Raw genomic sequence first — 15419 nt, 5'->3', positions numbered from 1 at the left:
CCAGGGTCAGCAATTTAGACCAGGAGTGATCTTACCCTTGTCAAAAATTTTCTTTTTCTTTTTTTTTTTTTTTAGGTGGTGATGGTAGTAGTAATAACGTGGCCTGGGAATTTAAGTTTAAAACAACAGAATCCTTTATTTCAAAAATCTTTTAAAATGCAATGTATATTTCAGTCCTTAGGGCCGACTCCACAGTCCCGTTTGTTAGTACCTTTGTGCACTCTGGGTTTTTTCCCTTTCCTGGGAGGAAAGTTTCCACCCAGGATAACGCCCTTCCGGTGGCGAGCCAGGAGTCTCTCCCACCCCCAGGGCCGGCAGCTGGCTCGCTTTCGCAGCCCTCAAACTGCAGCGGACCTGCAGCTGTGGGCACGGCCAGACCCCCCCACCTCCCTCCCAGCCTCTCTCCCTCCCAGCCCCTCTACTAAACTACCCACGGGGGAGGGCGGGGCTGCCAGTTTAAAACCCCGCCCACCGAACCCAACCCAGCCGGTAAGAGAGAGGAAGCGCATCAAGCCACACCCACTTTCGCCTCTCCTCCTTGGCGTTGGGCCGGCCGGTTGTCCTTTATCACTATCCTGTAGCCGATTGGCTCCCTCCCTCCCGCGCCAGCCCCCGCCCGCAGGGGAGGGGGAATCGCGCCAAACTGGGCGGAGAGTCTGCTGGCCTCTCTCCTACGCCGGTCTGGGCGGCGGCGGCGGCAACTGGGGACGGGGCGGGTGGCGCATCACGGGTGCGGAGGCAGGAGGGGCAGCCTCATTGTTCCGGGAGCCGTCGCCTCTGCCGGTCCCTCAGCTCGTTCGGCTCTGCCCCTTTCGGAGCTCCCCAGCCCCCACCACAGCCCGCGCCGCGGAGGAGAAGCGTCCGGCGGCGGCCGCAGCTGCAGCATCCTCTCCGACCCGCCAGCCATGGAAGACGCGGACCAGTCGTCTCGGGTCTCCTCGTCCTCGGACCACCCGCCCCGGCCTCAGCCCACGTTCAAGTACCAGTTCGTGAGGGAGCCCGAGGACGAGGAGGAAGAGGACGAGGAGGAAGAGGACGAGGAGGACGAGGACGAGGACTTGGAGGAGCTGGAGGTGCTGGAGAGGAAGCCCGCCGCCGGGCTGTCGGCGGCCCCCGTGCCCACCGCCTCCGCCCCCACCGCGCCCCTGCTGGACTTCGACAATGACTTCGTGCCCCCCGCGCCCCGGGGGCCCTTGCCGGCCGCGCCCCCCGTCGCCCCGGAGAGGCATCAGCCCTGGGACCCGATTCCCGCGTCCTCCGCGCCATCCCTGCCGTCCGCTGCCGCAGCCTCGCCCTCCAAGCTCCCCGAGGACGACGAGCCTCCGGCCCGGCCTCCCCCACCTCCCCCGGCCAGCGTGAGCCCCCAAGCCGAGCCCGCGTGGACGCCGACCGCCCCGGCCCCCGCTGCGCCCCCCTCCACGCCGGCCGCGCCCAAGCGCAGGAGCTCCTCTGGCTCCGTGGGTGAGTGCTCGCCCGCCCGCCCCGCGCCCCTCCCTCTTTTGTGTGCAGCCCCAGCTGCTCCCGCGGGCCCCCCTCTCCGCCCCGAGGGGCTTTGTCTGCGGACCTGGAGCGGGGGGGGCGGGAAGGCGCCCCCACCCCCGTGGGAGCCGCCGGGAGCTGGGTGGGGCGGCGGAGGTAGCCGGGGCTGGTGCTTCATTGTCTGTCCGGGCGTCGGGTAACACGTGCACCGCCCGCTCCCGGGTTCTTCCCGCTGGTCCCCATCGCACGGCGTCCCTGAAGTTAGGCACCCACCCGCCCTAGCAGGAGCTGGGTGTGTATCGAGGAGCTAGGGTTGTGGTTTCTTGGGGCTGCCCTCGTTCTGGAGTGCGGACGGAAAGGCCTTGGCGCCTTCATCTTTTGTCTCCCCGTCTGGGCTGCTCCTGGGGAAAGGCGCAGTTTGGCTGTCAGTCCGCTGGCCTGCGTTCAGCCCGGGCCCCCTCCTATCCCCTCCCTGGCCGGGGTGGCCCCATGCGTTTCATCTCCCTCCCCTCCGCTTGCGCTGGTGGGGAGATGACCCCTTGGAAAGCGTCCACATTGACCCCGCTGCAGTGAGGGAGGGCGCCCCCAGTGGTGTGCGCGTGGAGACCCGGGTGGGAGAGTTGTGGCGAAGTCCTGCCACCGCCCAGTTCCCCGCGTATTGATGTGGCAGCTCCGCACCGGCTAAGCCGAGCCCGGGAAAGGGGCTTCGGGCATTGCGTTCCGAGGGGGCGCAGCTCTGCTCCGGTCTCAGCTGCAGAGGAAGAGGAATGGCTGTCAGTGTGGACAGGTTTAGCCTCTTTCGGCATCATCAGGGAATCGTCAACACAAAGGCAGCATGATTGATGGTCTTAAAGAGGGGAAACCTGTGGCTTCCTATCCGGGACGAGGCCAATTAAACTTGTGGTCGATTTACCATGAGACTTAATGAAATATTTTGAGAGGTTTTCATGTATCGGTTAGATAGACTATTTCTTGGAAGTTATGTTTTAGGTCTACAGAGACAAACCTGCGTAGTCTGTAAAATAGTTTCCAAATCTTTTCATCCGCGAGTACCTGGTTGTACATTAATAATTAAATTCTTTTAAAGAACACCTTGGGAAATTATTTCAGAAGGTAAAAATATCAAGTTTATTAGAGATTTAGAGTTCATCTTATCGGACAAATTATGAACTTATTGACTAGTAGCTTTTTACTCTTCCTGATTTACTGCTTCAGGTATTAGGAAGCCACTGAAGATTATTGAACTGAGGCCTAGATGGTAGTGTTAGAAAAGGAATTGGTGACCATATTCTAAGATAGGGTGGAAAGAAAAACAGGGGAATTATTGAGAAAGCTTTTGAGATAGTTCTGAGACAGTTGAGTAGAGTCTAATCTAGTTCATTACTTAGTTCAGTGAAAATTTTTTAATTGGTTATGAATCTGTATTTTTATAGTTAGGGTACAAAGAGGTTTTTTTTTTTAATTAAATATATATTTTATTAATTTTTTTACAGAGAGGAAGGGAGAGGGATAGAGAGTTAGAAACATCGATCAGCTGCCTCCTGCACACTCCCCACTGGGGATTTGCCCGCAACCAAGGTACATGCCCTTGACCGGAATCGAACCCGGGACCCTTGAGTCCGCAGGCTGATGCTCTATCCACTGAGCCAAACCGGTTAGGGCCAAAGAGATTTTATGAAAGAAGAATTGACAGGACTTTGAGGCTATGAATGTAAATGCAAAGGAAAGAATGTTGGTGCTTATTAAATCAGTTTCAGAGACTGTCCAAAGTTGTTAATTGAATGGAAGTTTATGGATTTAATATTGCTTTAGGTATAGGATTATTATATCTTGGAGATGAAAAACCATGTCTTTTAAGATTTTGAGTGATATATATACGTTAAATCTTAAGTATAAGATGCCTCTAAAGAAAGAGAGATCATGCCCTATTCAGTCCCCATCTTCCATTTTTATCTAACAAGTGACAGCAAGGAATAGAACTGATGAATTTAGAGATTCCGAATAATTTCTTTTGTTAAGCTATTTTTAATTTTCTGACTAGGAACAAGTGGTATGTATGCTTTTTATGGATAAGATAAATTATGTTTCAGATAGGTTCCTAGGAAGCACAGTGCCAAATTTATAGTACTTTTTAGTAACCAACAAGCTCCCACATCCTTTTTTAAATGATGTAATGAATATATATAGAATCTTTGGTAAATATCTAACTATGTGGAATAGTATTTAGAAAATATGCTATTTCATACTATATCTCTGTAAACTTGGAAGATTTGCTGTATTATATAAAACCTTTCTAAAAAGGGGCATATTTTCTATTGTCCAATAATTAGCTCTGTTCTAGTGTAGTTATTTAATAATATACCTAAAAGCAATTTATTTGAAACCCTACTGATGTAAGGCTCCAATTTAAATGGCACATTTTAAAGGTACTTTGCTAGCCCAGGTTTCAAGTACCAACCAAATGGATATATTTCTTGATTCTTTGGAAACTCTGATGAAGTAGAAGTAAATGTAGCAGATACACTATTCTTATAGCACATTCTTTGAAACTTTTTGTTCCTGATTCTAAGTATAGACCCTAGAAAAGGTCCCCCTGAGGGTGATAGCACCAGGGATTCAGAACTCTAAGGGCTGAACCCTCATTCTTCAGCAGTGTTTAAATGGGGGGATGTGACCTTTGTGGACATAGGCATGCAAGGTGATCAGACCCAGCTGTACTGAAGCTAAGGTCTGCTCAGACTGATGGCCTCATCATCATTTCAGCTCTAAAGGAGGAGTTGATAATTTCACGTTTAAGCTGCTGAGTTTTTGTTTCTTGGCATGGTGATTATTAATTTTAAGTTGCTTTACTCATGTGTTCCCGTAATATTCTGTTCTTACCTCATGATAGATATCATGCCATATATGTGATAATGGTACGTTTACTCATCTCTAGTTTGTACCAGACTATATGCTCCTTGAACAAAGGGGCTATATCACCTTTTTTCCTTGAGGAAAAGGATTATATGACATTATGTCTGCATTACTGAGCACAGACATGTGGTGTAGGCACTCAGATATTTGTTGAATGAATGAAAATTATAGATGAAAGTTGATAAGTTGATCTTCACATTCTGTATAGTTCCAGAATTATTACAATATTTTCAATAAAAATCCCAAGTGTTATGAATTAAAGCATGCATTTATTTACATATGTACCATATTTTATTTAATCAGTCTTTTAGTGATGATTAACTAGGTTGTTTCTCAGCTTTTTCTGTTATAAATAATGTTGCTGTGAACACCTTTATGTAAACTTCTTTGGGAATACATGCTGTTCTCTAGGTGTTGTAAGATAAATTCATGCTAATAGAATTCCTAGTTCAAATGCTATGTGCATTTAAAATGTTGCTAGATAATGCCAAATTGTACTACAAAGAGTTGTTCCAACCTATATTCTCACCAATAATGTGTTAAAGTACCTCTTTTCCTTTTGCCTTTGCCAGTGGAATAGATTGATAAACCAGTAAATGATTTAGCAAATTGTTTTTTAAATTTATATTTCCCAGTATATATATATTTTTAATTAGCTTAGGTGCCATATTATTTACTAGGCTTAGGTGCCAGTACATTTTTCTCATCACAGTTTTGACCTCTTCTTTTCTTCTTCTTCTTCTTCTAGCTGTAGGAGCACTTGATCTAGTGTTAGGAAATTAGCCTTTGTCATATATATGTCTTATAAATATTTCTCCGCGTTTTCTTTTGGTATTTTTATGATTTTACTTTAACATTTAATTCTTTCTATAGTTAATTTTGTTCTAGAGAACAACGTAGTGATACAATTTTATATTTGAATATGATATTTCATTTGTTTCAACACCATTTTTTCTATTATTTTGAAATGCCACTTTTGTCATGCATTTGTAGTATGGGTGAAATATTTTCTGTTTATTTTTTTAATTGCTATAACTTTTATTTGTTTAATTACTTTTTAAGAGTTTCAGTTATTGTTGATGTTAAATATTATATTATTTTCAGGTGTACATCATAATCGTAGTGGTAGTGGTTAGACACTACCAGGTGATCCCTCAGTAAGCCCAGTTCCTATCTGACACCCATATATAGGCTATAACTTAAAAAAAAAATCTCACCAGAGGATATGTTTTTTTTTTAAATGATTTTTGAGAGAGAGAGAGAAACTGATGTGAGAGAGAAACATCAGGAGCTCTAGTGAAGTTTGGTGTTGATAGAGTCAAATATATATTTTATTGGCCTGCTAAAAGAATTGTGGGTAAAAATGTGGTTGAAATTACTTCAGTATAATAGAAGTTTAGTATGTTTACATTGCCTTACCTCTTTTTTTGGAGAGCTTAAAAAATTATTTTTACTTTTTGTTATGGAAAATTTCAAACATAAAGGAAAACAGAATAGTGAATGAAACCTCATTTAACCAACACTGAGCCCCAACAGTCATCAATCCATTGCCAATCTTGCCAGTCCCACACCCTTATAAATATTTCATTATGTATCTTGCAAACCAAGTACTGTTTTCCAAAACATAACCACAATACTCTTGATCAAATACTTTCCCAACATATTTCACAATAATTAATTTCATCAAGTATCCAGCCAAAGTTTATATTTACTACTACTTAGTGAATGTCATATGTCTTTTTAAAAAAGTTTTTAAAAGTCAGAATCCAAATAAGGTCCACACATTACAATGGATTGGTTTGTTTTATGTCTGTTTATGGGTTCTCCCTTGCTTACTTGCGTACTCTCTCTGAAATTTGTTGAAGAATGCACCTACAGTTTTTTCATTTAATGTTTTTATTACTTTATTTTTTATTTATTTTTTTGTTAATCCTCACCCGAGGATATTTTTCCATTGATTTTTAGGGAGAGTGGGAGAAAGAGGGAAAGACACATCCAGGGAGAGAAACATCAATGTAAGAGAAACACATCAATTGGTTGCCTCCTGCATGGGCTTGGAAAGAGTCTGCAACTAAGGTACTTACTTGCCCTTCACCAAAATCAAACCCGGGACCCTTTGGTTTGCCGGCCAATGCTCTATCCACTGAGCCAGAACTGGCTAGGGCAGGGGTGGGCAAACTTTTTGACTCGAGGGCCACAATGGGTTCTTAAACTGGACCGGAGGGCCGGAACAAAAGCATGGATGGAGTGTTTGTGTGAACTAATATAAATTCAAAGTAAGCATCATTACATAAAAGGGTACGGTCTTTTTTTTTTTTTTTTTAGTTTTATTCATTTCAAATGGGCCGGATCCAGCCCGAGGGCCGTAGTTTGCCCACGGCTGGGCTAGGGTGACATTTTTATTATATTTTTAAATATTTTTTTATTGATTTCAGAGAGGAAGGGAGAGGAAGAGAGAGAGAGAAACATCAATGATGAAAGAGAATCATTGATCGGCTGCCTCCTGCACGCCCCACACTGGGGATCGAGCCCGCAACCCCAGCATGTGCCTTTGACTGGAGTTGTACCCAAGACCCTTCAGTCTGCAGGCCGACGCTCTATCCACTGAGCCAAACCCACCTGGCCCCTCCTGCTGTGCCCCCCCCCCCCCCGCCACCCCCCCCGCCCCCCCGCCTCTGTCAGCAGCCCCACTCCTGTTGCCGCTCCCACGCACTGATGGCGCTGGCCCTGCTCGCACTCGCTGACGGCATGGAGCGATTGAGGACAGTCAGCAGTGGGTGCAAGCATGGCCAGTGTTGTCAGTGGGTGCGAGTGGTGGCTGCTGCCCTGATTGCCCCTCAGGAGCAGGGGGAGGTGGAGAAGCCCTGAGGGGCTATTGGGGCCGGCAGCCATTCCTCACACCTGCTGACGCCGCTGAGTGAGTGATTGGGAGCCAGGCTGGTGCTGGCAGTGGGTGCGAGTGCTGGGCAGGACTGCGGTGACGGGAGCAAAGACTTTTCATTAACCACCAGAGGCTCACCCCGATGACAGCAACCGGTGCCCCTCCTTGGTCTGGCACCCCCCGCTCACCTGCTCCACCATCCCGCTGCAGCTGATGCCCACCATATTTCGCACTCTGCCGCCTGCTGCCAACACCTGCCATGTTTCGTGTGCGTCCCCTGGTGGTCAGTGCATATCATAGAACTGGCTTTTCGGTTGTTCTGCTGTTCGGTCTATTTGCATATTAGGGTTTTACATATACAGATAACTTACAGCCCTGGCCAGTTTTGCTCAGTGGATAGAGTGTTGGCCTGCCGATTAAAGTGTCCCAAGTTGGATTCCAGTCAAGGGTAGCCTGAGTTGCAGGCTCAGTCTCAAGTAGGGGGCGTGCAGGAGGCAGCCAATCAATGATTCTTTCTCATCATTGATGTTTCCCTGTCTCTCTGAAATAAATAAAAATATATTTTTTAAAAATAATAAAGATATAACTTTACATACAGTAAAATGCATAGATCTTAAGTTTTAGCAATTCTGTGTTTTAACAAATGCAGCTACTCATTTAACCCACACCCCTGTCAAGATACAGAAAAAGCCCTAACCGGTTTGGCTCAGTGGCTAGAGCCTCAGCCTGCGGACTCAAGGGTCCCAGGTTCGATTCCGGTCAAGGGCATGTACCTTAGTTGCGGGCACATCCCCAGTAGGAGGTGTGCAGGAGGCAGCTGATCGATGTTTCTCTCTCATTGATGTTTCTAACTCTCTATCCCTCTTCCTTCCTCTCTGTAAAAAATCAATAAAATATATTTTAAAAAAAAAGATACAGAAAAGGCTCATCATTCCAGAAAGATCCCTTGAGCCTTAGCAGTCAATTTAATTCTTGTTCTGTCCTTCCCCCAGCCCTCTAACCCCAAGCAGCTACTGTTCAGATTGTTTTCACCATAATTTTGCCGATTATAGAGTATCATGTGGATGGAATCATACAGTATTTACTCTGGTGTCTGGTTATTTGCACTCAGTATGTTTTTGAGACTTATCAATGATGTTGTAGGTATCAGTAATTTATTCCTTCTTACTGCTGAGTAAGTATTCCATGATAAGAATATGCTACAATTTAATTATTTGTTCGCTTGTTGATGGACATTTGGATTATTTGTAGTTTTTGGCTATTATGAACAATAGAATGCTGTGAACTTTCTTTGTATAGGCCTTTTTTTTGTGGATATTTGTTTTCATTTCTTTTGGGTAAAGAGAGTAGAATTGAGTAAGAGTAGAATTGCTGGTTCATAGGGTAGTTATCTTTATAAAAAAAATTGCCAAACTGTTCTCCAAAGTGGTTCCACTTCTACCAGCGATGTATGAGAGTTAGCGTGGCTTCACATTCTCACAAACATTTGATATTATCGGTCTTTTTAAATTTTAGTGGGTATGTAGTTGTTTTCATTATAGCTTTAATTCACATGATGAATTAAATTTAATTCCTAATGACTAATGAATTAGAGGGCTTTTACATGTCTACTGGCTACTTGTATATCTTCTTTTTGTGAAGTGTCCAAGTAATTTGCCCATTCTTACATTGGGTTAGATGCCATTTTCTTACTGATTTGTAGGAGTCTTTCCTCAGATATATGCATTGTAAATATATTCTCCTAATCTGTAGTTTACCTGCTAAATTTTATTGATGGTTTCTTTTGATGAGTATAATTTTCTGCTTTTGAAGAAGTCTTAATTTATCAAGTTTTCCTTTTATGGTTCATACTTACTGTGTGCTAAGACACATTTGCCTACACCAAGGTTGTAAAAACATTTTATGTTTTTTTTTTAAAAGCTTTATCGTTTTAGCTTTTATGTTTAAATCTATAATTCATCTTGAATTAATTTTTGTCTATGGAAGAGTTAGAGGTTCAGATTTTTGTATTTTTTCCATATAAATATCCAGTTGTCCCAGCAAACATTTTTTAAAGTAAGTTGTTATTGGTTTTTAGAGAAAGAGGAAGGGAGAGGGATAAAGGGATAGAAACATCGATGAGAAAAACATCATCAAACAGCTACCTCCTGCACACCCCCCCCACTGGGGATCGAGCCTGCAATCTGAGCATGTTCCCTGACTGGGAATTGAACTGGTGACCTCTTGATTCATGAGTCAACGCTCAACCACTGAGCAACACCGGCTGGGCCCAGCAAAATTTTTTTGGAAAGAATTTGTCTTTATTGAATTTTGCTTTGGTGCCTTTGACGAAAATCAGTTGACCATATAAGTGCGTCTGTTTAAGCATATAGATCCTCCTCAACTTAGGATGGTGGGTATGTCCTATAAACCCATAGTAAGTTGAAAATATCCTGAGTCAGAAATGCATCTAGACACATTAAAAATTGGCACTGACTTTCTCTGGCATGATACCATGTCTGTTTACATAAGTATGTTTAGCATTCAGTGTTGGGAGTGGGTGGAGGAGTGAGATAATGAGGGAGAGAGGTGAAGAAGGAGAGCAAGGAATTAGCTCATTAAATAATGACTATTTTTAAAAAAAGCATTAGATACACTTAACCTACTAAGAATCATATCTTAGCTGTGCCTACCTTTAATATTCTCAGAACACTTAATATTTTGCCCACCTAGAGTTGGGCAAAATCATCTAACACAATGAATGCATTGTGGAGTATCAGTTGTTCACCTTCCTGATCTGGGAGCTGTGGCTCACCGCCTGTGCTGCCACTGCTCAGCTTCACCAGAAAATTGTACTGCGTATCCTTAGCCCGGAAATGATCAGAATTTAAAATCAAAGTATGATTTCTATTGAATGTATATCGCTTTCTGTAAAGTTAAGCCATTCATTGTGAGTCAAGGATGTCTTTATCTATTTTATTCTATTGATCTATTTGTCTATCTTTATGCCAGTAGCCAGACTGTTTTAATTACTATAACTTATAGTAAGTCTTAAAATCAAGCAGTGTGAATACACCAAGTTTTATCTCCCTCCTCCCCCCCCAAATTGTTTTGCCTTAAGTCCTTTGTATTTCTATATACATTTTAGGATCAACTTGTTCATTCCTACAGAATGGCTGCTGGGAATTTGGTATTGTATTGAGTCTAGAGATCAATATTGGGAGAATTTGACATCTTAAGAGTTTGAGATTTTACCTTATAACAAGCTAACAAATTAGCCTGCCATAGTCTCTTGGATGCGGGCAGAGGACACAGATACCTGGGTAAGAAATAAGGGACTTTAATACTCACAGCAGTGATAATAGCCAGAATATCAGCACTTTTGGGGACAGATTCCCAGAGCCCCGTTTCCTTAGGACAACACAGAGAGGGCCAAGCAACCTTGGGCTTAGAGAAACTGGATCTTACTCTACATAATAAGCCTGCCTGCCTTACTGCTCAAGTGAAAGACTTTGTCTCTGTCTCTAAGGTTGTTTGCAATACAAGCATCTTTGAAAAGATAGGAACAAAGGCAGCCAGTGCCCCATCCCTCTCTTCACAAGATGTGCAAAGATACAAACTTTTTAAGAGAGCTCTTCCCTGTTAATAACAAAAGTCTTCAATCCACATGTCATGTTTACTAGTATGTATTTCTCTCAGCAGTGTTTTGTAGTTTTCACTGTAGAGCTTTTGCATTTCTATTGTTACATTTACTTCTAAGTATTTTATGTTTTTTGTTGCTATTGTAAATGATAGTAGTTAAAAATTTTATGTTTCATTTGTTAGTTGCTGGTACATGGAAATACAGTGATTGTATACTATTCTTGTAACTGTCCTGCATCTTCCTAAATTTACTTCCTAGCTCTAGTAAGGTTTAATAGGTGGTTTTTTTAAAAAAAAACACACCATAGAATTTTCTAACTACACAGTGCTGTTTGCAAGTTAAAATCATTTTACTTTTCCCTTCTGATATTTATGCTATAAATGTGGTAAGAAGGCAAGTACAGTAAAAGGTGTAAAAAGTTCCTTGTTTTTTTCTGCATCTGGGGGAAATATGATTAGTCTTTCATTATGAAGTATGAAGTCAGCTGCATATTTTTCCTAGATGTCCTGACCCTTAGGTTGAGAAAGTTTCCTTCTGCTCCAAATTTGTTGAAAATTTTTATGAAATAGGTATTGAATTTTAACAGGTGTCTTTGGCATCTATTAAGACAACCATGTTACTTTCCTTTGTTAGACTGCTAATGTGCTGAATTTCATTTTCAGTGTTGAACCAATCTTGTATTTCTGGGATTAAACCCTTTTGGTAATGAATATACTTTTTATGAATTGCTGAATTCAATTTGCTAATAAGTTGTTAAAGATTTTTGCATGTATGTGTAAGGGGTATTTTTCTGTAAATTCATTTTCTTGCAGTATCTTTGGTTTTGATATTAATGTATCAATTTATAAAACGTTTTGGGAAGTGTTTGCTTTTCCTTTATTTGTTGAAAGCGTTTGTATAAGCATCCTTAGATGTTACAGAATTTACTAGTGAAGCCTCTGGGCTTGGAGTTTTCTTCGTGGATATGGTTTTAAATGATAAGGATACTGAACTTTCTTTAAGTAATATAGGGCTATTCAGAATTTCTATTTCTTTTCTGCCAGTTTTAGAAATGTATGCCTTTAAAGGAATTTGTCTATTTCATCTTGATGAGTAGACATCAAGGACTTTGTCCACTTACCTAAGTTATCTAATTTATTGGCATAAACTTGTTAATAATATTCTTGATGTTTTTAAGATTTATAGAGATAGTCCTTTTATTTCCATTACTTGATCTTATTTAACTTCTTTTTCTTGTTAGTTTTATGGAGTATCAATTCTATTGATTTCTTCACTTTTGGTTTCATTGATTTTTCTCTATTTACTAGTTTTCTATAACATTAGTTTCTGCTCTGATTCTTGTTATTTTCTTTTACTTATTTGGGTTTACTTATGTGGGTTTAACTTGCTCTTTTTTTTCTGGTTTCGTGAGGTGGAAGCTCTTTGAATTGAATCCTTCAGAGTTATAAATTTCTCTTTAACCTTGTTCTACCTGTATCCCACAAATTTCCATTATTTAATTTAAAATATGCTTTAATTTCCTCTGTGATCCATGGATTTTTTTTTAAATTGTCTTGTTTAATTTCCAAACATTTTGGGATTTTCCCAGATATTTTTGTCTTAGTGATTTCAATTTAATTCATGTGATTAATTTAATTCATGATGTCAGCCTTTTTTTTTTTTTAAATTAAATCTTTATTGTTCAGATTATTACATTTGTTCCTCTTTTTTCCCCCCATGACTCCCCTCCTTCCAGCTCCCACCCCACCCTCCACCCTCACTCCCCACCCACTGTGTTCATCCATAGGTGCATGATTTTTGTCCAGTCACTTCCCGCATCTCCCACACCCCTTTTTCCCCCAAGAATAGTCAGTCTATTCCCTTTCTATGTCCCTGATTCTATTATAATCACCAGTTCATTCTGTACATCAGGTTATTTATTCACTTGATTCTTAGATTCATTTGTTGATAGATGCATGTTTGTTGTTCATAATTTGTATCTTTACCTTTTTCTTCTTCTTCCTCTTCTTAAAGGATACCTTTCAGCATTTCATATAATACTGGTTTGGCGGTGATGAACTCCTTTAGCTTTTCCTTATCTGTGAAGCTCTTTATCTGACCTTCAATTCTGAATGATAGCTTTGCTGGATAAAGTAATCTTGGTTGTAGGTTCTTGGTATTCAGCACTTTGAATATTTCTTGCCATTCCCTTCTGGCCTGCAAAGTTTCTGTTGAGAAATCAGCTGACAGTCGTATGGGTATTCCCTTGTAGGTAATTGAGCCTCTTTCTCTTGCTGCTTTTAAGATTTTCTCTTTGTCTTTTGCTCTTGGCATTTTAATGATGATGTGTCTTGGTGTGGTCCTCTTTGGATTCCTTTTGTTTGGGGTTCTCTGCGCTTCTTGGACCTGTAAGTCCATTTCTTTCACCAGGTGGGGGAAGTTTTCTGCCATTATTTCTAGAAATAGGTTTTCAATATCTTGCTGTCTCTCATCTTCTGGCACTCCAATGACTCTGATATTAGACCGCTTAAAGCTGTCCCAGAGGCTCCTTACACTATCTTCACACTTTCGGATTCTTTTTTCATTTTGCTTTTCCAATTGGGTGTTTTTTGTCGAATCTTTGGTTTGATTATTGTACTCCTCTGGTCTGCTATTGGGTATAATATTCTTTATTTCAGTCCGTGTATGCTTACTTTCTAATTTCTTTATCGTAGCATCGAGGGTCTCATTAGTTTTCGTGAGGCTCTGCACAAATTTATGGCAAGCCCTCAAAATTGCGATTCTTAGCTCCATATCCTCCATTTCTGTCATGTTTTTTTGTCTCCGCATCTTTTATGCTTTCTTGGTGCACCCCCTTGTGGTCTCTGTGCGCAGTCTTGTTCTAGCCAAGCCTTAATTGTTGTAGTTAACACTAGAGGGATTTGACCCCCAGGCCGACTGGCTATAGGAATCAGCTGTATGGAAAACGTCTGCCTTCTGGGGAGGCGCTAATCCAGCCTTTGCCTGAGGCGATCGGCAAATGGCTGTGCGCAGGCTTTGGGCGGGGCGGGATCAACAGGGCGGGCGGAGGGAGCAGTTATGGCCATGCTCAGTCCCGTTCCCAGAGGCTCTGCTTCTCAGAACCCCGGCAGCCGCTGCAAACCTCGGAGAGAAAGCTGCCCTCAGGTTCCAACTGATGCCGGATAATCCCGCTTCTCCCGTTTGAGTCTGGGTCCCTAGAGACTCGCCCGGATCTGGAGCCCAGAGTCTGAGACTCACTCCCGACCGAAAACGACAACCGCGCCCTCAGCCACCAGCCCGCTTTGCGCGTGCACCTCGGTACCTTTGTATTTTCCACACTGCGCCGCCTCTGAGCCTCGATTTGCTGTTCTCTTTCCTTCTAGTTGTAGAGTCTCTCTTCAGCCAGCCTTCCTGTGGTTCTGGGTGATGTCCGTTCAGTCTTTTAGTTGTATTTTTGAAATGGTTGTTTGCGGCAGCGGTCTCCGGTGTTTACCTACGCCGCCATCTTGGTCTCCCGATGTCAGCCTTTTAAAGTGTATTGAGACTTGTTTTATAGACCATAAAATGGTTTATCTTGGTGAATGTTTCATATGTACTTGAGAAGAATGTGTATTCTGTTGTTTGTAGTGCTCTATAAAAGTCAGTTTAGTTTGTGAATAGTGTCATCTAAATCTATATCCTTATTGATTACATGCATGTGGGTGTAATCTGTCGATTAGTTGAGAGTTGAGTGTTAAATATTTTAAATGAAAGTTTTAGATTTGTCTGTCTCCCTTTAGTTGTTGCTTCATGTATTTTCTATATACCTTTCCCATACACCTTTAGTGTTGTAATATAGCTATTTAGTGTTATGTTTGTTTACTCCTTTATCATTACCAAATGCCCCTCTTTATCACTGATAGTATCAAGGTAATATTCCTTGTCTTTGAATCTAATTTGCTCGACCTTAATGTAGCTGCTCCACATTTCTTAGAATAAATGCTTGGATGATATATCCTTTTAGATTCTTTCATATATATATATATTCACATACACACACACACACACACACACTAGAGTCCCGGTGCACAGATTGTGCACGGGTGGGGTCCCTCGGCTCTGTGCTCTCTTGCAATCTGGTACTCCTCGATGGATGTCAGAGAGCTGGTTTCAGCCCGATCCCCGCAGGCCAGGCCGAGGGACCCCACTGGTGCATGAATCTGTGCACCGGGCCTCTAGTATTCATATAAGATCTTCGGTTAATCTCTTCTTGCCCTCCTCCCCCGTCCCTCTGAGATTCATCAGTCTGTTCCATGTTTCCATGTCTGTGGTTTCTGCTCCTGCATTGAGCGTCTGCCTCTGGTGGTCATTGTGCGTCATAGCTACCGGTCAGCCGGTCACTTAGGCTTTTATATATATAGATATTTTATTGATTTCAGAGAGGAAGTGAGAGGGAAAGAGAGATAGAAACATCAATGATGAGAGAGAATCATTTATTGGCTGCCTCCTGCACTCCACCTACTGGGGATCAAGCCCACAACCCCAGGCATGTGCCCTTGACCAGAA

At 42.5% G+C, this 15419-nt stretch overlaps 1 protein-coding gene across 3 annotated transcripts in view; it reads left to right on the top strand.

Moving 5' to 3' along the window:
* The first annotated feature begins 689 nt into the window (after positions 1-689).
* The window catches only part of RTN4 (reticulon 4), a 55832-nt gene continuing 41102 nt past the window's right edge, over positions 690-15419 (top strand). Inside the window, exon 1 of one of the 3 annotated variants that reach the window (XM_070429225.1) lies at positions 690-1461. In XM_070429225.1, the coding sequence (XP_070285326.1) occupies positions 906-1461 (556 nt within the window). In that variant the 5' untranslated portion in view covers positions 690-905. The remainder of the gene's footprint in view (positions 1462-15419) is intronic. The other 2 variants (XM_070429226.1, XM_070429227.1) reach the window with 2 other exon arrangements.

The sequence above is a fragment of the Myotis yumanensis genome, unplaced genomic scaffold (assembly GCF_028538775.1).
Source record: "Myotis yumanensis isolate MYYU_CA2020_CCGP unplaced genomic scaffold, mMyoYum1.0.hap1 SCAF_11, whole genome shotgun sequence".
NCBI classification, from domain to species: domain Eukaryota; kingdom Metazoa; phylum Chordata; class Mammalia; order Chiroptera; family Vespertilionidae; genus Myotis; species Myotis yumanensis.
This window is presented reverse-complemented; position numbering and strand designations above follow the sequence as displayed.